The sequence below is a fragment of the Megalops cyprinoides genome, chromosome 17 (genome assembly GCF_013368585.1).
Source record: "Megalops cyprinoides isolate fMegCyp1 chromosome 17, fMegCyp1.pri, whole genome shotgun sequence".
Taxonomy (NCBI): domain Eukaryota; kingdom Metazoa; phylum Chordata; class Actinopteri; order Elopiformes; family Megalopidae; genus Megalops; species Megalops cyprinoides.
The window spans coordinates 22,794,287-22,818,941 of NC_050599.1; the positions used below are offsets into that span (position 1 = coordinate 22,794,287).

Below are 24,655 nucleotides of genomic sequence, written 5' to 3' on the forward strand. Positions count from 1 at the left end.
ATATAAACAAATAACAATATGCGTCGCTTAAAGTCCACGATACGATCTATGAAATAGGACGATATGTGATTTGGACGTTGGGCGAACACCATAGCCTACTATATAGACAGTATATGGTATGCCTATACTATGTGGGCAGCGAAATCGCTTTATTTCCATGAGACATGAGATACACGTGTTGCGTGCAGGAAGCGTTGCCTTCGTTACGTCCGCTTACGTCCGCTACGTCCCGTTCTGCGATCCGGTTTTTAAACTTTAATATAACCTTATGGGACTGCGGAGGTACTGTATATGCGAATGGACGTTGTCAGAATGGACGTTTAGCGGCGCATGACTGTACACACAACAACAGGCCTACTGTAGAATAGCAGAATTCTTTAAAAAAAAATAATGCCTCTACTTAAACCGAAAGACACGTGTTGCCAAAGCTTCGGAGCCCAAAAAATGGAAATCGGGACAGCGGCAGCCCTACTATTCTGAGACTTGAACAAGACTTCAATTGCTGCGACGTACTTAACGGAAGCATTTTAAATTGGCTTGTTTATTGCTTTTCGGAAAGACTAGCCTAGATACCTAGTTAAATAAAATCCAGAAACAACAGAGAGGTTTTATAACATTAATTTTGAATTATCCTCCACATGCATCATAAAACCTTTGTTATCCAGATTTTGATAACCTTTAATTAACATGGTCACTGCAGGTAGGCGTATTTGGGGGGGTCACTGCTGGGGTCACTTTAACCAATGACCACTTTTTGCATGATCTGCCTGAAATCCGGGACAAGATGATACATGCTGGCAAAAACAAAGCACTCAAGCACCAATTTTAAAGTATTTAACTTTTATTTTTGACATAGCCTTACATAACTCCCTGGTAATTCCTTACGGCGCTTACAAAAAGTCGTGCAGTTGCTGATTTTGTTCGCTAGTCCGCGCCAAAGATTAGAGAAATGAAAAGGCTTGAACGAAAGGCTTACAGTTGAGGAAGGCTCAGACCTCTTTAGATGTCATTCTCTGGGCTACGTATTCTCAAATACAGACAAGAAACACTAAACAGAATAAAAAATAGAAAAACAAACAAACATTTATTTTGAATCTTAGGACAATATTTCAAAAATACTTGATGAGATACATAATGACACGAAGAGGTAGATAAAAATAATAAATAATAAATAAATAATTTCCATCTGCAAGCTGTATTGCTGTAGGCTGGCCAGGGGTGTTTGGGTCCAGGGGAGTCCAATGGGACATACAGCTCCACTCAGAAAAGGGTCTCTTCATCAGACAGCCTCAGCTAGTCTGTCAGAAGCGTTAGCTGTCATTACATTACCTTTGCTTAGCAGACACTCTTAGAGCAACTTACATAGCTTACAATTATTACATGCTGCATATTTTCTGCGGCAATTCTGGTTGCATACTTTGCCCAAGGACACAAAAGCATTGGTTTTTAGCTGGGAATCAGACATCTTTTGAGTTTTGAGCTCTTCTTCACATACCGTGCACTGCCATTCTCATATTATCTGCATTCATTTGGTGCAGACAGACAGAAATCCCGGGTCACACACAAAGGGTGACACATTGGACATAAAAGTGTGCAGGTGAGTTTTGTGAAAACACACTTTGGGCAACGTTATTAAGGTTACGGAAAATTTGTAGACACACAAAATTTGTCAGTTCTGCCCATTTATGCTCTAACAGAAGACCTAATGTACCTTGAAGCTTTAGCAATAGCAGTGCCTAAAAATGAAAAGTAATTTGAGCATTACTTGTTTTCTATGAAACTGTTATATTCATAAACTGAGTACAGGATGTGATGTAATTATGTGACACTTCCAACAATGATAGAGGAAACAGGATGAGACGGAATTAAAGATATCCCTTCATAGACAGTATTACTTTCTACTTCATTATGCTATGTTGAGATTGAAGTCTTAACTTAGTTTCTAATTTATATTCCTAGGATGTGGATATCCTTTGCTGATCTGATGGGACTTTTAGCAATAATACATTTGTAGAATGCCAGCATAGCCCAGTCAATGTTTATATCCATATCTATGGCCATATACTATATATGTCTGTCTGTATCTTTATTTTTATGCTTATAACTATATATCGCTAACAGTTATGCTGCAGTTAAAACGAAGAGTAACATCTGTGAATGCGAAACCACACATCAGTAATGAGCCATTGGCAGGAAACAGAAATTGGAAATACTTATTTCTGTTTCCTCCCAATCTCAATCTCAGTCTCATCCATGGCACATAGACAGTCATTCCTAGAGGAAGTTATTTCAGTAGACAAATGTAAATTACTGCTATTGGCAGGAATTAATTGCAATACACAGACAACAGTCATTGCTATGGGATGGATAGGAATATAGGAATGTATTGCAATAGATAGAGGTGAGTCATTGCAATAGACAGATGATGTCATTGCAATAGACAGAAGAATGCATTGTCATAGACAGAGGTGAGTCATTGCTATAGGCAGATGGTGTTGTTGCTATATAGACAGAGGAGGGTAATTGCTATAGATAGCCATAGCTACTGACATAGGAAATGAAAATCTACTGAGGGGCATTTCTGTGGCCTTTCAGCCTCTCTAAGGAAGTGCACATCTCAGACAATACAACGCCTCCCATCTGCTGAGTAAATCCTCAATAAAAGAACATTTTCATAAAAATGAACCAGAGTAAAAAAAAAAAAAAATAGCAAGAGTTAAAAATTAGTGTTTATAAAAAGGCACCTCATCTCATGTTAAATGTCTCTCCTGAAGTCTTGGTCACTGCTCCATTGTAGTTTCTTGAGAGATACAGGCTTCCTGTAATTGCTCTGACTCACTGCTCTGGCTCACCTTTTTCCTCTATGGCTAAAAGATCTTGTTAACACAGCTGGAAAGACTGTCTGAATTCAAGTACTATCATATTATTGAAATATACCCATTAACCATTCATGAATATCACAATAAAAGCTCTGTGAAACATTACTTCAGCCTCACAGTGTGTTTTCTGGTGCCATGGCCCAGGTTTACTTAAGTATTGAATATACTCTGTGCAGTGAAGACTATTCAAACATGCTTAAAATGTAAATGAGTAACAGTGGGTGAAATTCCCAGATGATTGCTATTTCTCTGAGAAAGTGACACCATGGACCTTTGGCTAAAATACAAATCCAAATGCCACAGGAACTGAACTGAAGGGAGTTATATGAACTGTATGAACTGAGTATGTCAGTGTCAACACTGGGGTTTGCCTACAGATAAATTAGTGGAATAAATGGAGGCACTGATTTATTGCTATTGTTGTTATACCAAAGGGTGTATATTTTACAAACGTCACAGGTTTACCTCAGGTTTTACATGAAAAGGCAGCTATGGCTTCGTAACCAAATTAGTGGATCTTCCTCTCTTTCAAACACTGATCTTCCTCTCTTTCTTGTAGGTAAGATGTCACCTCGTCGGCAACTCGCTGTTTGATGGGCGGAGAAGCTGCTGACGTAGCGTTCGCATGTCCTTTCCCAAGAAGATTTTTTGAGCGGAGGCTGTCCTCCCCCACCCCGCCCTGGTTCTGTATTCTGTAAGTGTGATTTTCCACCACTCCTTAGAGAGTTATCATGTCTTCCCCGCTTGTCTCCCTGAGTTCGCTGTCCTGTTCCGCGCGGTAGCACGGACAGAGAAGTACTGCAATTCGGAATGGATTCCTCATCGTAGTAGGCGTCCAACCGGGTCCGTCTAAGTCGCGTTTACTTTGTTGTTCCTACCGTTGAGTTTATGATACAACAGGAACGATCGTTCTCAGCTTTAGTTATACGTAACGTATAACTTATACGTATAATTAGCTTTAGATTAAAATCTAAAAAAAGGGTTTCAGTGTTTGACTATGGCTCCCGATATTATTGAATCTTATCGACTTATCTGACTTATCTTGAGTATCTTCTCAACCCTACATATCTGTGCGCATTTTAAACGCCAGTATTTGAGTAGGTTGATTCTCAGCCCAGGCCTTGATGGCTTGAGCTGTCTATGGTGCTGAAATGAACACGATAAAGGTCACAGTGGATATACCACATTAGTATTTCACATATCAGTAACCTCTAAATATAATCGGCGCGAGTTTGGAATATAATCAGATACGGATTCGATATACTCCAATAAATTGATGTTAACAGAATTGTTTGTAACAATTGTTATTGTTGACAGAGGAATCTCCTCCATTCGCTCTTTCATCCAACCTGTTATTTGTTGATTGGAAACATAGTGACTAACAGTGAATGCACTTTTATTGGAACAGTAAAGAGGCACGGAACACACGGTTCTAATTTCACTGCAGCTGTGCCATAACATAACTTATTCATATATTTAAAGGAACTATTGTATATGAATGTCATTCATAATTTAACGAAGTGGACGTCCCTTGTGTTATTCGCAGCTCTTAGAGTATACAAAAGACTTGGGACACGCATAAGAGTAATTGTAAACCCAATCATCACAATTTCACCAGCACTGAAAGTTCAAATTCAAATATAAATGATTTAAAAATATTCTCACATGCAAACGTTGCATGCGTCGCAAATCCAAGATAATTTAGACCTCACATATGTCTGCGAAGCAGGGACGATAGGAACAACAATATGCATGGGTAACATTTGTTTATTTCGAGGCATGACATGCGACAAATGTGTCATAGGCCTAGTGTGTCGAGAAGTGACGGTACACTTGTTTTACCGCAGGGACGTTGTATTCCCGGTGAAAAGGTCGTGTCGCATATGTTTCTGAATCCCCAGCGTCAAAGAAAAGCACTAGCTGCAGTCGCATGCATTGTAACGGCAGCACTGACTTTGTAAACCTGTGTGGCATATGCGACTCGAAGTCGACGTGTTCTAACAATACACCACCACCACACGGCGCGGGGGCATTGGAGAGACTGAGGGGTGCAGTTGTGTAATGACTCGATCCGTTTAAGTCCTTCCCACCGCTGTATTGCGGCGATTGGACCAGCGCTTGTACAACATGTTGGCGTGAAGTTTACCGTCGGTTTTTTTTTCCTTCGGAGCTCGTAGCCTAGTTGCAACCCCTTTGTTTACTCGCTGCCGTGTGAAGTATACTGCAGTGTGAGGAGAGCGTAGTGCTCGGGTTTTCCCCGCAGGGTGTCGCGGAACGAGGGAAGCTCATTACGATCAATTTGCCCGGGTGTGCACCACGCACCGCACGACACGCGCAGCATAAGAAGCCACGTACGATGCAGGTCCCTGTTTCTTCTCTCCTCCTTCCCATTCCCTGTCAGATGGAAACCAAAGGATTCCGAGAACAGGCGCGGACAGAGTAAATGCCAAAACATTTTCTTTCCATCTTCTGACTAATACGCTCTGTTGAGCGCTGATTTCACTCTTTGGTTGAAACGCAAAAAATCAAGATGAAATTTCCAACGGAGAACCCTCGAAAGCCGGGAAACTGGAGTCCACCTCGAGGTTTGTATATTCATACATTAAAGATCACAAGGAAAGTTTAGGTTCTTTTGGATGCCCGTTGTGTGGTATTACATGCTGAATACATATTTGTTTTAGTGACACTGGATTGTGGAATGCGTCGAGTGTATCTTGGACAATTAACAAGTTTCCGAGAGAACAATAAGCTAAATAACGTTCATATTACATTGTGGCTTTCAAATGTTCAAACTACGTACAACATACTCGGGCATGGCTACATTCTCTGTAACACGCACCCTGTACCATAGGTGATGCATTTATCGTTGCTGTGCAGGAACTGCAATCTTTTTTTTTGTTAGGATGTTGACAAGCCCGAATAATACCCGTTGCTTCCTTCCCTCGGGGCTGGGAAGGGTGGGTACCGTCGACTGAGGTTCGTTTACGGCTCTCCGTCTCGGCGAGACGGCAGACGGGGCTCTGCCTGCAGCCCGTCAAGGCAGGAGAATTCACCGCCGTGGACATGTAGTTGAACCGAGTGCTCGACCGCACCGCGGACGGGGTGCATTAACATGGAAATGGAGTTGTGCGTGCGCTTTGACGGTGGAAGCTTGCCGTCTCATTTACATATCAGCTCTTCGCAGACACGACTCATTGCCGTTTGATTGTATACGCAGCGACGGTGTTCCCACCGCCGCAACCGCAACCGACACTGTTGTTCACTTAGACATATTGCCGTAGAATTATGAGCATATTGGGTCGGCTTTATTTCAGTATGCTGTCAAGTATGTCAAAATAAATACTTCTTTCTAAAAAACAGACATGCACATGCCCAAGCGTAGTACTTACACAAGCCAACTATTTCATTAAAACACGTCTTGTCTTCCAAGAGACATGCGCCCGTAATGTTTACTTATAAACGCACGCCTATCTTTTTGAATGTAAACATTTTTTTTCAGTCCCAGGAAAATTGCATTAATTTGCTTCACTGTTATTGCGGTTATCTATAGTATTGCGTATGATGACTTACAGAGTGTGGGGTGACACATTGCTTAACTGGCTCGTGGTTTGTGTGCGGAGTGGATTCCTGCTATCCTGCATGTACCTCACGTTCATGCAGCTCTTCCACACGCGGTGTCACGTGGGTGCCGGAGTCCGTAAAATCGATGTATTCTTTCTATTGAAGGGCATTATGGGTGTGTGTCAAAGAGCTGATTTCATATGCAACATGTGTGACAAACAGATTTTGGCATGTTTGTTGTATCGTCAGGTTAAATTTTAATTGCATTTACTTAGCTCGTGGTTGTATCTGGCGGCGTATGATTTTCATAAGCTGTCAATAGAAATCCCTTCTCGCCTTACTGACGATGTTTCCTGAAGGTTGAGGTTACGTCATCAGTAAGTGTAAGATTATGTCATCGTTTAGAATAAATTAGAATGTAATTCGAAAAATGGCATTATCATTTACTGAGACCCCTGGCACTCAATACATTGTGATACAATATGATAGGAGAATCGGTTTGACAAAAAATTTTAATTGAGGAGTTACAACTTAAAAAGGAATACATGGGCACAGGTACTTACAGTAATTGTTATTTAAAGGAGGAGTGCTTGTAGCACTGATCACTGGGTCAGGGAAAGCATGATGATTCTGTGTTCTGCATCTCAGGTGATTCATATGAAACTGCTGCATTTCAAGAAAGGTCATTTTGTTTGGATTCCCGGATTTGTATTCTGGCTCCCTGCATGGTTGTAGCTTTCGTACTGCTTCCAGCTCTGCTGTATAACCGCGCTTTCTGGTGTCTCCTACACCTTAAAAAAAGCATCTGCTGATCAGTCTAGCAGCCTCTGGAGATGAGTGGGTGACCAGTTTGGCTCCCTCAGTGTCCTTGAGTCACAGAGGAAATGGACGAGACCCAAGTGGAAAACTAGAGGCGTCCAAGTTCACCGCAACACCGTTATGGGCGCCAGGAGCAGATTGCTCACCGCGTTTGGGTTCGCTTTGATGCAGAAAGAGGACCTGTTTGGAGGAGGGCGGCAGAGGCGCAATCCGTCGCCGGAATCCATCTGACACGTTCGAAAAGCGCAATGGGCGCCGCCATTGAGGAACAGCTGGTGCGCGGCTCAGTCACAGTGTCGCGCCCCATCCGTGCCCAGTCTTGGCCCTCCTGCCCCTGCCTGTGAGCCAGGCGTGTGGCTGTCTCTCTGCGGAAGGACAGCAAAGGGCACACATCCATTAAAGAGTCTAAATACGGGTTTGTCCTTCACCTGTTCCTCAGTGAGATTGGATCTCAGGCTTTCTACTCTCCGTGTCATTACACAGTCCATTAGGAGCCCAGTGATTCAGTGCCGCGATTCTCTCATTCTGCGATGGGGTACCTCTAGCTGCTGTACAGCCGTGGCCGCATGCTGTCGGAGGGACGGTCAGTCCCCATCACTCAATAGCTTTGTGCAAATGAGGAATTCCAGGACGTGAGGTGGAAGTTAAGTGTCTGTTATGTCGTCTGCGTCGGGTCCAAGGTTATTGAAGGACAGTCATTTCTGCCGATGCTTTCATAATACTACAGACATTCTTACATGTCTGCACATCATTTTTTTACTTGCAGAATGTTGTCCTTGTTGTGCTTTTGTAACATGGGACATCTACAAATATTATCGTTTACTGGGAGTTGTTTCCTCATTCCTTCAACCTTGGGCTGTGTCCTGATCTGATGAAAGGCGGGGGGCGGGTGACGCCAGTAATCTAATAACCCTTCACTTTCCTCGACCGCTGAGTAAGGTTCACGAGTAAAGAATTTCTGATGCACTACTTTTGCCTGTTCTGCAATGCCTTAGAATCTCAGCCTCTTTTTTAAGTCTAGAGGCTGTTTGAGACATTTGTTTACCCTTTATATATATTATTAAAAAATGAATGGGCCTCTCTGGACTCGCCAGAGTTTATACATCTAATAGACAGAGAGATGAAATGTTGCGCTGCTCCTGCAGTGCTGCACAAAGCACTAATGGATTCAACCATGCTGAGCCAGGAGTGTTCCGCCTCCTGTGTGTGTGCGTGTGTGTGTGTGTGTGTGTGTGTGTGTGTGTGTGTGTGTACATGTGTATGTGTGTGCACCTGTGTGTACACGTGCGTGTGGATGTGTGTGTGTGCGTGTGTGTGTGTGCACACATGTGTATGTGTGTGCACCTGTGTGTACACGTGTGTGCACCTGTGTGTGTGTGCACGCATGTGTATGTGTGTGCACCTGTGTGTGCACGTGCGTGCGATGTGTGTGTGTATGTGTGTGTGTGTGTGTGTGTGTGTGTTTGCGTATGCGTGTGTGTGTGTGTGTGTGTGTGTGTGTGTGTGTGTATGTGGTTTTGTAATTGAACCTGGTGATAGTGTGCCATTCCTGCCAAGTGCTATTTGTAGTCCCAGGGCTCACAAAGAAAGGCTATCTCCTCTGAAGAAAAACCACATGTTTACATTTACAAATGTGCATGAAAGCTTCCTCTTCTTGACCTTGTTTGGATGGTCTGCTTCTCTTTCCCTCTTCTGCTCCCCAGTGCCGGTCCAGACCAACACGGTTCCCCCAAAGAATGTGCAACCGGGGATGCTGCAGTCCAGCCTGGTCCAGGCCAGCGTGGCCACCATGCAGAACCCCATGGGCTGCGACATCAGGCCTGGGTCCTTCTGCCCGCTGCCCCGGCTGTCCGTGTCGTCACGCTCGCTGGTGGTGGCCAGCATGGACCGCGACAGCTCCGCGCTCCAGACCGTCATGAAGTGGAAGACGGTGCTGGCCATCTTTGTGGTGGTGGTGGTCTACCTGGTGCTCGGTGGCCTGGGCTTCCGGGCGCTGGAGCAGCCCTTCGAGAGCAGCCAGAAGGACACCATCACACTGGAGAAGGCTGCTTTCCTGAACAAGCACCCGTGTGTCACATCGGAAGAGCTGGAGAAGCTCATTAAGGTGAGGCGCAGTGCTGAGCAGAATGGGGGATGGGGAAGGCTTACCACAAATTTTTGGCACCACGTTTGAAGCAGTGAATTAAACAGTTTTAGCCCATGCAACGGCAAATTTAGCACAAATTTTAACCCAAGCTACTTTTGCTGGATATGCTGTTAACCTGATGATCTGAAAATTATTATTTTTTTAGCATATTTCAAAAACACATTGTCTCCCTTCCATTCAGTAATGTAGAATTGGTGTTATTGTTTAATTTACAGCTGAATACCAGTGTACATCACATAGGCTGATCCTTCTACAGGTAATAGGGGAAAAGATCAGAATCTGGCCTTAAAGTCTTCTGTGGCAGTTTATACTCAGTCACATGTTAACATAGGTCTTGTGATTCTGAAAAGTATTCTTTCATATCATATAAATTGGTGAAGCCGATTATGAACAGGCAGTGTCTCTGGTCTGTCTGTTTCACAGTATTCAGATCACAAATCACAGTTAGATCACAAGGTACATCTTGTGCACCACTTTATCTTGCCTGATGCTGCTGTTGCCTGAACAGAATCTCACTCCGGTCCTTTTGGCAGTATGTAGCTTAAACCTCAGGTACTGCCATACTGTTTTACCCCTGAGGGAAAGATACTCTGGCCAAAATACTGCCATAAAAGTATGGCTGCATAAATGTAGAACAAATATAGTTTGGACAGAGCTGTAAGCTGCTGTAAGTTGAGCATGTCTGCGAAGGAGATAAATAATAGAATATTGTCATGTGCAAGCCTCACAGATGAGTAAGCGAGTTAACAATAAGTAGAGCTCCTCATAATGTGAGTTGGTCAGGTGAAGTAGGCCACCTGCAAGTGTCCATTTGTGGCCATTTGTAATGTATGAGTCTGCTTATTGAAGACCCTGCCCACAATGGAGCCTGCTCACTGGTGGCTGCGCCAAATGTGGAACATGTCTGCTGATTAACCCACCCACTGTGGAGCTCACCTACTGATAACCCCGTGCACCTGCCTAATCCCGGAATAGAACGTCCCTCAGGCTGTGCCTGGCTTTGGCAGCTGTCTATCAGCGCAGTGCATGAGGCCACGTTGGGCCTGCTTGGCGTTTGTGGTGGGGAACCGGGGGACGTCTGTTGCGTAACAATGCCTCGCCGTGACAACGCACGTCTGTCACAAACACCCCGCCTTCCTACGCATCTGCTCAGAGAAAAAAGGCCCTGAGGCGGCCTGTGTACACCAAGACGAGCCAATTCCTGTGAATAATTGAGTGCCTGCATCGATTTTGTCCCTACAGCGGATCCGCGCGGCTAAAACGAGCTGCTGTGGGGTCGGTCACGGGTAAGATTTAGTGTATAACGGATTCTTTGGCTGCAGTATACTGGCACCGGGCGCATGTCGCCTTGACGGGCGTACACAGCGCGGTAAGCGGCTCTGCGGAGATAAACAGCAGCAGACCAAACCCTCAGGTCTGCACATTATGTTCTCTGCATTGCTTCCGTTCGTGCATTTCTACAGTGCGCCAGCCTCACCTTCGGGACAGCACCGATGCCACACGCGGGACTGACAGAGAGGCAGGCCATGTGCGTGAATCACCGGGCAGCTCGTCGGACCCTTCATGCCTTTGTTTATAGAAGCTCGTCCGAAATGATGAAACGTTCCAGCTGACCTTCGAGTCTTTCCCCGTGTACCCTCGTTGCTCTAGCGATAAACCATTCAAATCAAAATGACACCTAAGAGGAGCAAAGCAAGACAAAAATGATTTGTTCGCCTCATGCAGCACTACCTGCTGTGTTGATACTTGGCCGATTAAAGCAATGAAGAACACTCCTGTCTCTGCTGGCAGAACAGGGCTTATAAATTCTTTCATTTGATATTTGCTGCAGTGGAGTTTTCACAGACGAGAGCACCTGCCATCCTGTAAATCAGCTGAGTTAAGACTCAAGGCTTGCTTTTAGCCCTGGAGCAGTGAAAGTCTGATGGTGCCCGGGGAAACCTGTAACCCACAGAGGCTTGTCCCCCGGACAGTCTGGCAGAGAAAATCTAGGCGTTTCTATTCCGGTACAGTAGCACGCAGCTACGAGGCAGTCACAGCAGATGGGGAGAGACAGCAGAACGGACAGGCTTCAGATAGGTTTTGGAATAAGCATGCAGAAGAGGCAATCCCCTGCAGGGTTAAAATGCAGGTGCCACCCTCAAATGCTGAGCTTTTAGTGCAAGAATCATCAGTGCGAAAAATGTCACCTGACAGAGAGATGAGATTTTCTCTGGAACGCACATAGTGTAAAATACATATTTTATGCAAATATATACTGTGTATATAAAATATTTATTTAGCAACTTGGGAATTCTAGAGAAAATCTCATCCCTGTGTCTATCTAGCTATTTATCTATCTATCTGTCTATCTACCTGTCTGTCTGTCTGTCTGTCTGTCTGCCTACAGTTGTTATGCAATTATAATCAACACTTGTCAGGCATTTGGCCATGAGTGCATACTAAAATATAGTCCCTTATGATGGAAGCAAGAGGCAACTGACTCACTGTTTGAGAAACATTGGTTTGCTCATAGATAGCAAGTAATACTGCTAGTTATTTTTGGAATACCACAATGGTTGCCAGGAGTCCCAACTGTCACCACTTCAGTGTAGGATTATGTGTAGGAGAGTCCACATCTGTAAAACACTCCACAGCCGAGTGTTTGTGGAGGGAGAGAATAACCAACTACACCTCAGTGCTGGTCTCCCAGAAAGTAATATCATAGGATCATTCCTCTTGAGATAGATGGGTACATGATAGACAGTAGATTACTACTGCCATTTGAAAAAAAATGGGAAGACTTTGTCTTTCAGTCGCACAAGGAATTGTAAGATGAGGGTAATAAATCTCTCAAAATGAAAACTTTGAAATTTTCTGCCATTTGCTGGCATTAGGGTTTTTTTTTACTCTACTTGCACAGTACTGGTAAAAATAGACCATGCACTGTAGGGTTTGCATTGGGTCTGTTCTACATGAATAAATATTCCACCCCCACCCCAACCCTGCATTTTAACTGCTGCATAATCATGATTCTTCAGTGCCCTTTTATAAAAAAAAAGTGCAGGTTCCATCAGCTAAAGCCCCTCCCGTAGGTGCTGAGTGTGACTAGGGCAATGTCAGCAGTGCCCTAGGTGGTCACCTTGGTAATGGCAGGGTGGAGGGGTGTCAGGTTGTTTCCACAGCAACAGTCAATATTGACTGTATACACTGAAACCATTCCTCACTCTCTGTCAGTGTGGCAGTGCTTTGCAATGGGTGAGGGCTGGATCTCTTTCATGTATTAGTATAACCCATCGCAGCTGTACCTGACAGGAGTCAGTCTACATAACTTGAAAGTGGCTCTCTGTCTGGAGTGAGAGTGGACATGTTTTCCTCTGTCTGGAAGTGGAGTGAATGTGTTTCTCTTCTCCTGGAGTGAGAGTGGATGTATGTCTCTGTATCTGGAACTAACGTGAACATGTTGTTCTCTGTCTGGAAGTGGAGTGAATGTGTTTCTTCTGGAGTAAGAATGGACGTGTGTCTCTGTGTCTGGAATTAAAGTGGACTTGTTTCTCTTCATCTTGAAGTTGGGTGAATGTGTTTTTCTGACAGTTTGCAGTCATGAAGTGCTGCTTCTCTCCAGCTCTCACCCATGCAGCGTACAGCCAGCTGGACTGACTCACTGTTTTCAAACACTCTGCAGGGTGTAAGATGGAGGTGGCTGTGAGTGTGTGTGTGTGTGTGCGCTCGCGCGCGTGTGTGTGTGTGTGTATGTCTGTGTGTCTGTCTAAGAGCCTGCATACATGTGCATGTTTGTTTGTGTGTTCATGTGAGTGTGTGCATGTGTGGCTGTATGCATACATGTGTGTGTACATTTGTGGATGTATGCATATGTTGGAGTGTATAGGTTTGCCTGTGTGTGTGTGTGTTTATGTTTGCATATATGGATGTACATATTATGGATATGGATATTTATATGTATATTTCCGTGTGTGAGTTCATGTCAGTGCCTATATGTGTCTGTGTGAGTGTGCATATGCCCAGGCATGACTAAGCACCCAGACTCCCTCTCTCATCTGAAACTCATCTTCCCTGCATTAGGCAGCTGCTCTCCACAGCCGCTGTCTGTGTGATGCAGGACGTCCTGCCAGGTGAAAGGCGCCTCATACTGGGCCAAGAGTCTGGCTCTCTGCCCCCGCCCTCTGGGGCTTGAGTAAAAATTAGTCACCGGGCGGAGGAGTCAGAGCTGGTGCCTCACGCAGCCACGCTTCACTCCCTCCACAGAGCTCCGCTGGAGGGATTCAGTACAGTGAGGCCGTGGGAAGGGCTCTTCACAGAATCAGATGGAGCGGAAAGTTCACTTTGTCCCTTGCAGAAATCTGCTCTCAGTATCATGCAAATGAAGTTGAGCTGACGAACAATAACTTAGAGCAACCAGTGATGACACGGGTGTGATCACGAGAAACTCCCGTTCTTGTCCTGGTTCTTAATAGTAATAATTCTTGATAATCCTGGTTCTTAACTAAATTCTGTTCTTTTTTTTCCCCAGCATTCCATTGAGGCTGCCAGCGCTGGAGTGAGCCCCATTGGAGAGACATCCCATAGTTCCCACTGGGACCTTGGGAGCGCCTTCTTCTTCGCAGGGACAGTGATCACCACAATAGGTAACACAACACCCCTGTGTACACAGATAGTACCTCAATCCCTGCTCCTGTTTTAGTGCACTGTTTTAATCTTATGTGGTTAGGGTTTGGGTTAGAGGTGGGTAAACTGATCCTAGATTGGTTCCTGGGAACAAACATAACCTGCAACACAATCTGTAACAAAGGGGATCCATTATCCCTCTGAAGAGTGACTGTCATAACGGCTGTAGTGTGGTATAGTGACTTAAACACCCCAACTCAAAATTGATAGGTTACAAGTTTGCAGTTTGCATTGCAGTTGTGCCCTTGAATAAGTTACGTAACTTGAACTGTTTCGGGAAACATCTAGCCTCACAGATGAAAGATATATTAAGAAACTTTCACACATTTGTTTGTGTCACTGTTTTAATTGAAAATTGTGGCTCAGTTCATTAGAAGCTTTAACAGGTGTGAAACCGCTGACAGTGATGGGACTGCAGCAGGATGTGATTTGTAACAATTAAAAGACTACAGGAGAAGGATCTTGGTTTTATTTGGAACTGAGCTTGGTGTGTTCATGATTTTGGTCCACCAAAACTTATCATGGATACAACACTCCTTTGATATGTTCTGTTTGGTAAAGGCAGTGAGTAACACAGGGGAAGCCAGCGCCTGCATGAACATGCAGGGTGTCCGTATTCTCAATCATTACTCTATACTGTTCAATAAACATACCTCTGCTTACAGGTGAATGACACATGAACTGAGATTGAAAGTGGGAATGTGAAAATAATATATTCCATCTGTAGGAGCAAATGGCCTAAAGAAAGAAAGAAAGAAAGAAAGATGAACTTCTTTGCATGTGAAGTCAAGTCCAATTGCAGCTTTTTATTCTGAACCAATGGGGACATACTGGAAAAGATAAGCCTTGTCTGAATATGGACCAGAAGGCAAACTACAGCAAGCAATCTAGGCTTGACAGATGCCATTGGTTGCCATAGAGACAGGTAAGAGACAGGTTATGGCAAAACATCTCTCAGCTCTTTCCCAAAGTTTCCTTACAGATAGAGTGATGCATATATACCTGTCAGTTGCTAAATGAAATGGAGCTAGGCACTGCTCTCTTGAGCCTTGCCTTCCCCAGGGAAGAATGACACAATGCTGGCAGCCTAATGAACCAACTAGAGAGAAGAAACTGCATCACCAACTCTGAAACCAATTATTTATATGACTGTTCAAAAAAAAAAAAAATTCAGGCCAGAGCTGTTATGCTTCCAGTTTAGGTGAAAAAGAACATCACAGGTCTGAAGTGGACTCATAACGTGAAACAAAAGGTCTGGTATTACACTGGAGTCATGATGATAAAAAGCCAAACACCTGCTTGCACGTAATTGCATGTCTGCCGTGGGATTGTTAGCACGCAGTAAATCCAACACGTCTCCATATCAACAGAACCCAGAGAGTTGTTTGTTCTCCCTTTCGGGTTTTGGGAAAGTGACTGTTGCTGTGTCACCGTGGCTGGTGAATAAGGAAAAAGAAACTGTTTGCTGCTGTAATGAACTTGGCAGAACCCTCCCCTTTAGTGTTGAGTGCCAAAAGCAGCCAATAAGAGGGAGGAGATGGTGCTGGTGACTGATGCGTGGCCGCTGCTGCTGCTGGGCCATTTCAGAGGGCGGCCTTTTGCTTCTGTCTTTATCTGTTTTTCCTGTAAAGTGTCTTTGTGACCGTCACTCCGTAAAAAGAGATTTACAAATAAAACTGAATTGAAGTGAATCAGAGTCTGTTCTGGAAGGGGAGACGCAAGGAGCACACGTAATAAGCGATGTCCGTTAGACACTGCAGTCAGAGCCCACCTGATATCAGAATTACCGACCAGAACATCTCTGGTGGTGGGAGGCGTTATGGTAGAGAGTGCCTTTGGTCGAGGCGCAATCAACAGCTCCTAATAGGTTATGGTCATGGTTCAGTTACTACAAGCTCCAGTTTGGTTTGGTCCTCATGTAACCACGTGATGCAACACTTAGTGATATATGAGGGGAGAGAAAAAGCACTCAGCTGAGGAATTGACAAAAATTTGGCTCTGAAGCCTTCCTGTCTGCCTGATTGTGTTAAAATGTCCCGCTATTTATGGCTCTGCAGCACTCTCTCACATGAAATGGCTTGTCAAGGCGTTGTCAGAGACATGCAAGGCTGAATCTGTCCCCAGCCTAAAGGCGATTCCTGGTCACTCTGCACTGTCTTGGTTCATCGCAGTTCATCTCAGCACTTTGCAACAGAAAAGATAGCTGCAGCTCCTTCAGGGCTCTTCAGAATCTAATGTGTGCCCCCCACCCCCCTTCTTTCCTGTACTGTGAGCCTGACGGTAATTATTATTGAGTCCTTAAGGAGATGACCCAATCACGCCTCCTGAAATGCTCACACACTCTAATCTTTGAATATATTTTTGCTTTCAGATTTGCTTAGCGGATGCTTCAGTCCAGAGCAGCTTACATATCACACAGCTTTACACGTTATCAACTTTGTTTTTCTGATATTTACTGAAGCGATTCTGGTCAAGCACTTTGCCCAAGAGCACAACAGCAGTGACCCTGCAGGGGATCTTTGAATTATGAGCCCTGCTCCTTACCTCTACCCACACTGCTGTCCTACAAGAAAGCAAGCAAAAAGCATGTCTTGAGTCCTGTGGGTCCACAGGCTCTGTGAACTGATTTCATCCAGGTCATCTTTCCCGCTGTTCCCCTGTCAGGCTATGGAAACATCGCCCCCAGCACAGAGGGAGGAAAGATATTCTGCATCCTGTATGCCATATTTGGGATTCCTCTCTTTGGCTTCCTGCTGGCGGGTGTTGGCGACCAGCTGGGGACCATATTTGTGAAGAGCATCGCCCGAGTAGAGAAGATGTTTAGGGTAAGTATGACTCGCCCATGGCACACTGGTGGTGAGGGTTAGGATTAGAATAAGAAGTAGATAAGAATATGCAGTACATTTTTACTGAATTCAAGGAAATCGAAGAAAGGATTAATACAGGGCCCTAATATTTGAGTATCACAAAGAAGGGTAGGATATGGAAGTTTAGGGGTGGTTCCATCTGTAGATTGCCAAAAAACAGTATTCTTTTTGTGTAGCCAGGTCAGACAAAACTACGGTAGAGGAGCCAGACTCTGCTATAACCCCTCTCTGTTCTGTGGATGACAACATCATCTATATAGAGAAAGAATTTAAATTGATTCTGTATCAGGGAAAGTCGACCATTTCCATCACTATTGATAACTTATTGATTTAAATGCTGGACAGCACCGGACTCAGACTGCAGCTCTGCCTCAATTCGTCTCACCAAATGAAGAACTCAGCTCTATTAATTCCACTTTTAGTTCCACATATTTTCTGTGTACTGTGTATTGATTTACTGTGCATTGATTATGTGATGTTATAGACTTCACCCCCATGCCATTTTGCACGGGTTTAAGGAGTAGTCCCTTGTTAAATGAATGAAAATCAAGAAAGCATGCCAATTCTTTCCCTTTATTAGGATTGGAGAAAGATATTTATTGGTGTAGAAGATACCTTCAGAGGTGCAATGATTTAGTAAAAAGTCAATGTGATTGCTATGCAAGACATGGTGTTTGGTAAAGAAATCCCATATTGAGGCCCCCGTTTTACTGCCAAAATAATAGTAACTAAAAAATAACTTTTTTAGATTACTGCTCACATAGTAGCTGGTGCTGACTTTGTCTCCACGGACAGGAACACAAAAAGGGGTAAATGGAGCCAGATGTCAGGGAAACACCAGCATGTGGGGCTGAGTAAGAGCTTGAGTATGACCTTTCTCAGAATAGGGATTCTGTGTTTCAGCATTGCTGTGTTGACACTGTTGAGCCCACTGTCTTCTCTGGCCCAGAAGACCTGCAGTTCTGATTACCTTTAACTGTTGGGTCTCATTCAGTTGTTGATATATTGAGCATTTCTAATTAAATATATTGATTCTGATAAAATTCTTTAATTCCAAATTCTTTTTTTCCAAATGTTGCATCTTTCTCACTCCCTTTTTTCCTGGCTTTCAATCTCATTTGGGCCCTCTCCCCCCCTTTCTCTCACCAATATCGATAGCACTCAATCTCAATTATTTTTGCTCTGGCATGAAATTGAAAGGGTTTTCCATTGTTGTAGTGATTGCCAGCATCTGAGATTTTACATTGCTGTAAATAGTTTGTACTTTGGTTATTGTGTATTATAGAAAGAAATATATGTATATAGGATGAGGAACCATCTGTTACTTGCCAGTTTAAAGCTGCTAGCATTAATGCACCGCTTATGTCTTTTTAATTCCTTGTAATTGATGTTTTTTGGACTGATTTCATGTTGTAAAATTTGATGCTGTATTTTTTCTCCGTTTCTGTTGATTTAATCATTTGATGTGTAAAGTGTTTGAATACAGTTAGTCACAACGTTAAAATTTTCCTCTCCCTCAGCATAAACACACGCAGATTAGCCAGACGAAAATCAGAGTGATCTCCACAATCCTCTTCATCCTGGCTGGGTGCATAGTCTTTGTCACGATCCCTGCAGTGATCTTCAAGTACATCGAGGGCTGGACCACGCTTGACGCCATCTATTTTGTGGTCATCACCCTGACAACGGTTGGCATTGGGGACTACGTGGCAGGTAATCATATCATTTTTTCCACTTGTGGGGATATTTTCTGCTGCAAATACACACATTGATATAAGAACAAAGGGGGGGACTGTATATTGTAATATACAGTTCCTTTTTTTATTTATTTATTCCAGCTGAACTGCAGAATTGCAACCATGTATATTTGCGGTAGGTAAATGGCAGTTTAGTTTAGTGAGTAGGTTCCAGTTGTGAAGTTAAGGGCTCTTTAAATATGAACTGAAATAGCGTGCAGTTTTTTTCTCCATTTTGCTGGGAGAGATTTTGTACAGTATCAAGTGACCATGATACGGAACATAATTTCTTCTGCGGCTGCAGCGCAGAGCACTGCTGAGTGCTGCAAAATTAAATAAGCTGTTTATTGCATTTGTAGAATGAATTCCATTCCACTCCTTTCCTGCAGGTCTTCCCTTTCAGAGAATTACTTCATCGTATCGATTATTTCTTTTTCGATGTCTCCTGGACATAGCTAATCTGTCTGGGAGTTTAAGGCAGTATTCTCAAGGGAGGGGCGTGAAACATAAAAGGTGTGGGAGGAAGATATTGTCAATGAAGATTTAGGGTCTGGTCATTGAACCTGGGACAGTCTGGGAGAAAAGCCCATAGTGTCTTTCTGTGATAAAACACATCCTTGTAAAATCAGTTTGGTTGGATGTGCCGAGCTATTAATCTGCCTTGATGGGGCCATTTACTTAGTTCACTTAAAATATATTCAGAATTTTGCAAAATAATAATAACAATGAGAGGAATGGTAGCATGAGATCAATCTGTAGCTAGATATACTCACAGTACGACAGGCTCACAATATGGGAAAGAGAGGAAGAGGTGGAGGAGATTAGAAAGCTAATGGTTATTGTAAGGTAAGCTAATAAGAGCAGCCCAAGGTGCTTTTTACTGTCCAGAGTGACCTGACCATCACCATGCACTGCTTGCGGAGTTGAGTGGCATTGATGACTCATCCGCAGGTGGGGATCGGGAGAAGAAGTACAAGGAATGGTACAAGCCTCTGGTGTGGTTCTGGATCCTCGTGGGCTTGGCTTACTTCGCTGCGGTGTTGAGCATGATCGGGGACTGGCTCAGAGTCCTGTCCAAGAAGACAAAAGAGGAGGTAGGACTCCAGTCCCTGGTTGCTCGTACAGTGCCAGTCAAAGGTTTGGACGTGCTTTTTTTTCTTTATTTTTACTATTTTGGAATTAGAGTAAAGACACCAAAACTATAATAACACAAATACAATTATGCAGTGATTAAAAAGTATTATAAACATATATTTTAGATTCTTCAAAGTAGCCAAAAATATTTTTTAAATTTAAAATTTTTTTGGAAAGAAATTCATAAATAGGCATCAACTTCACTATTTATATTTGTCTAAGAATCAAATGTCAAGCCTTTAAAATAATTGGAAACATGCATTCAAAAACATTCTGATCTAAAGTCTTTTGCTTAATCAGGTGTGTCCAAACTTTTGACTGGTACTGTACCTCATTGTTCTGTAGAACACCTCACTGCTCTGGGACTGTACTGATGAATGTTTTAGCGTTATTCCTGAGAAGGGGTTTTAGCCTTCATTCTCGCCCAAAAGTCACACCTTGCAGTGTGTTAACAGAGGTGCTGTAAGTAACTTACAGTCAAGAACTGGCATGTGATGTTCTGACACTGCATTCTATATCTGGGAATAGGTTTCTAGAGCCTTTTTATATCCTGTCGGCTATGAGGAATTCATCATAATATAAATAGCCACATCATGTCAAATGCATTTCAGTTATTACAAAAAATGTTGGCATAAACAAATGTGTACCCTCACCCACACACAGAAAAGGAGTCCTGTTAGTAGCATAAGTGAAACAAATTATGGCATCTTAGTGTCCTGAAAAATTGACCACTTACAAGATGTGACACTTAGCACAAGATTTACTCTGATTTTTGTTATGTGCTTAAGTGCTATCTTTAAAACTGAACATTTATATGGATACGCACCCTGAGGCTGCCCGGTACTGCAGCTCATGGCCGCTGTTTTTACTCTGAAGCACTGCATTGAAACTCAGACTGAATGCCTGCAGCTGCTCTGTCCGCAGCCAGGCGCTGCGTGTTCAGCTCTGCAGCTGTGCATGTTACCTGCCACTGCAGCTACAACCGCCGTTCTGTGGTTTCAGTCAAAATCAGCTGGACAACCAAAGACGTTTCCAGCCCACAACAGGCCTGTCCTGGCCCACGACAGGAAAAACAGTGTGACTCACAGGTTCAGATTAACTGTGGGGCACTGCTGGGGCACTGTGCCTCTCAAACAGACAAATAGATATTACAGCATACAACAATAAATAACTGCAAAAACAAATAAACTTGCAAAAAGCGACGCTACAAAAGAATCCTGCTCTTTATTTGACCCCTGCAAATATCCCCAAAATTAGACACGCACACCAGTTTTTACATATTCAGTGTAATGCCACTTACATGGATCAAGTACAGAATGTTCTAGATGAAGAATTGTAATCTCTTAACTGGGCAACATAAACATGATAATGTTATTAAAAAGCACTAAGAGGTTCCGGCAAAAGGCGTAATGATTGGAGCAGTGCCAGATCTGCATGTGATCCGAAACCCTAAACAGTGATGTGATGCAACAGGATGAAACGTGATCTCTATTTCCCCGCCAGGTTGGCGAGATCAAGGCCCACGCTGCGGAGTGGAAGGCCAACGTGCGGGCGGAGTTCCGAGAGACGCGGCGGCGGCTGAGCGTGGAGGTCCATGACAAGCTGCAGCGGGCTGCCACCATCCGGAGCATGGAACGGCGTCAGCTGGGACTGGACCAGCGCGCCCAGTCCCTGGACGTCCTGTCCCCGGAGAAGAGGGCCATCTTCAACAGCCTGGACACCGAGCGCTTCTCGGCCACCTCCCAGGAGAGCATCGACTCCAAGCTGAACAACCTGCGGCTGCGGGCCGAGCAGTACGAGAAGCCCGAGCAGGCCACCTCCGAGGACAACATCTTCAACCGCCTGGGCTCCGTCAGCCGGCTGGCCAGGCGCGGCCGCACCAAGGACCTGAAGAAGAATATCATCTTCGGCTGCGGGCCCGCGACCGACGAAGAGGAGAAGGAGGACCACCCCGAGAAGGAGTTCAACACCAGCCTCACCGACCTGCCCGAGTACGCAGAGAGCTCCAAACCCCAGAATGGGTTCCTGCCGACTCACACCAAAGAGAAGGCCAATGAAAAGATGGTTGAGGAAAAAGGACAGCAGACGCTGGCGAGCCCTTAGAATGGAGGGAGCTTTTTTGGACGTCTCTCAATGTGCCTTATCATCCGCTGTTCTGGACTCTGTGAGCCGAGACAGTGCCTTGGCTGCTGTTTGCTGATGGACGTTCACTGTGCCGTGATGACGGTCTTAATATCCAACAGAGAAAAAGGGAAATAATGTGAATCAGAAGCTGCAACAGTGTCTGACAATATTAACTGACTGGATAGCCGCGGTAATGATGGCTGTTTTTATTTTAGAAAGAATGGCTGCAGTAATTAGAGAACATTATTATGTCAGATTATTGTATCACTCGTCTCATTATAATGTGATCGCAGATCACAGATTACAGACTGCAGGTCACAGACCGCATTTCAGATTGTACATCGCAGATCACAGGCCGCAGATTGCAGATCAGAGATCACAATAATGTTTTGCTCAGGCCTGTGGTCTAAACTTGTGTTTAACAATCAAATTCTCGACTCGTGAATCGGCACTGATCCTTGTGTGGGGCTTCCATGCTGTGCGGTTTGGGGAAAAGGGAATCCGCTGCTGCTGCTGTTTTCGAGCGATAGGGCCGGGAGCCAGAAGATCAGAAGACCAGAAGACTTCAAAGACGATTCAAATTTTTCGAATTGAGAGACTTTAGAGACATTCAGCAGGCCTTTTGAAGGCTTGTTCCAACATCTATTCAAAATGTATGAACTCTATTCAAACTTCGGGCGAATCAAAAAATAAACAATGGCTTCACTTTGTGCATGGTCTTCGAGAAAACCTGTTGTCCCATAAAGTGCAGTGTATTCAAAAGCTGTGGAGTTCATGATCATAACACTGAAAACTCAGGGCGTCTTGTCCTCCTGTTGTTTGAATATACTTGTCGGAAATCCACTGCAGTCACACCGAGGCATTCAGCGTCTGTAAAAATGTTCCTCAAGATGTCATGTTACGGCCAGGGAAGGAAGGATAAGCCATAGAGTGAGATGATAAGATGAAAAGCTTCCTATCCTGCTTGATCAGAATGCCTCGAGAAAAGCGCTTGTTAGGTTTAAGAAGTGAATACAGAGACAGAGGTTGTGCCCCCGAACAAAAAAATTCTGCGAGCTGCCTACGTCTTTCCTAGACTGCGTTCTGCTAGAGCAGTAACTAGGCAACTGTCATAAAAGAATGCATATTCGGGATACTTAGAAGTCAGATAAGCATTCTCAGTCAGTGTAAATCTGTAATCATTTTGTGCAGAGGTGTACCATAAATATTTTCCATCAAAGGTCCTGGCTATTTTCCTGATTAGCTAAATACATAGTTAGCTGGTTAGCTAATTGGCTAGAAACATACTAACATGACATCTGCAAAAAGAAAACAGCTAGCTGGCTGGCTACCTTGTTCTGAAGTGAACCTAACTTACTACTACTTGAGCTAGCTAGCCAGCTAGCCTATGGGCATGTGGAAGTTATCTATAAAAAAGTCATTTCAGCATAAAAACGGTCAAAATACTCACATGTACAAATCATGAGTCAGTAAATACATATTTGCAAAAGTAGGTCTGCCACTCAATTTTATGATATCCTTTACAAAATGGTTTCAGCGTACAAACATGTCAAGTAACTCACAAATCACATTTTCTTCATGTATCATTACATACACATTTGCAGAAATAGCTTTGCCTTTCAGAAGTACTGATATAAATATATGGCCAAATTACAAGAAGCTAATGAACAAATTACAACTAATCGACCCAATGCTTCTCTCTGTTCTTTCAAATAACCTCATCCTGAGTGTTGATATGCAAATGAGGGTCAAAGTTTTAGTTTAATTCCAGCACGTGTTGAATTGGTGAACTTTAATGGCTGAATGTACCAAAATGAATGAGCTTTCAGGTGTATTTTAAAAGTGAACACTGGTGCAGAGACTAGATTTACCAAAGCTGATTTGTAAGTGAAACACAAGGGTGGGTAATTATTGTAGGGAAAGACAGAACAAGGTAGATGGATCACTGACTTAAGTTTTCATTTAAAAAGAGAATTGGCCTACTCTTATCCCTCTTTAAATAAAAACAAGACAAACTCAGACAAATCTCATTTCATCTTCTGGGAAATTGGCTTTTTGTGCAGATATTTTTTTACCTACCATGACATTAACCCATTTCACCAGCCCAGAATTTGGGAAAGCATACGTCTCATTCACAATTCATAGTCCCGTTATTATTGAAAATTCTATGGGGGAAAGTGAAGTGACGTAAATTCAATGTCAGCAGAATAGAAAGCAAGTAGTTCAATTCTGACTGCCAGGAGTAGTTGATTGCAAGTGTCTGCCTAGTAGTGAATACTGTTTAATCACTCTGCTGTTTTCTGTAGTTTCTCTGCTCAAATGTGTATTACAAGGATTGATTTTGGATCGGTCTGACTTTTTGGGAATTCCTGAGTGGCTCCTCTGATTGGTCTGACATTTCATCTAGGGCCTTCTGATTGGTCCTGGACATTTGCGATGGGTAGAGCAATAGCCCAGTGTGACTGCAGCACATGATTTCCTAATAAATGTTTGTTATGAAAAACAATGATAAAATAAAATAAAATAATCAATACAAAAACATAAAACTAAAGACATGGAATGAAAAGCATGCAATTGTGCAGACATATTCTCATGATAAAGGTATTGATTGTACCCCTACATGCTTCTAAAGGTGACCCCTATGCTGAGCGTCTTATATTATTTCCACATTGTGAGCAGGGCTGAACTGCACCCGATCTGTCTGTTCTTCACAGTATTACTTGT

The 24,655-nt window shown here is 43.6% G+C and overlaps 1 protein-coding gene across 1 annotated transcript; it reads left to right on the plus strand.

The window, feature by feature from the left end:
• The first annotated feature begins 4,998 nt into the window (after nucleotides 1–4,998).
• On the plus strand, nucleotides 4,999–24,655 carry kcnk10a (potassium channel, subfamily K, member 10a). The gene is made up of 7 exons (XM_036549196.1): nucleotides 4,999–5,464; nucleotides 8,963–9,363; nucleotides 13,916–14,030; nucleotides 16,735–16,895; nucleotides 18,458–18,650; nucleotides 19,625–19,767; nucleotides 21,311–24,655. Exons 1-7 carry the CDS (start codon nucleotides 5,410–5,412, stop codon nucleotides 21,908–21,910), a joined length of 1,668 nt encoding a protein of 555 aa, XP_036405089.1. The 5' UTR covers nucleotides 4,999–5,409; the 3' UTR covers nucleotides 21,911–24,655.

What these genes read in the sequence shown, in the direction of transcription:
- kcnk10a (XM_036549196.1), top strand. Translation starts at nt 5,410, where the DNA reads ATGAAATTTCCAACGGAGAACCCTCGAAAGCCGGGAAACTGGAGTCCA. An exon ending in AGCTGGAGAAGCTCATTAAG is followed by an intron (nt 9,364 to 13,915) that starts GTGAGGCGCAGT and finishes TTTTTTCCCCAG; the next exon opens with CATTCCATTGAGGCTGCCAG. An exon ending in CATTGGGGACTACGTGGCAG is followed by an intron (nt 18,651 to 19,624) that starts GTAATCATATCA and finishes ACTCATCCGCAG; the next exon opens with GTGGGGATCGGGAGAAGAAG.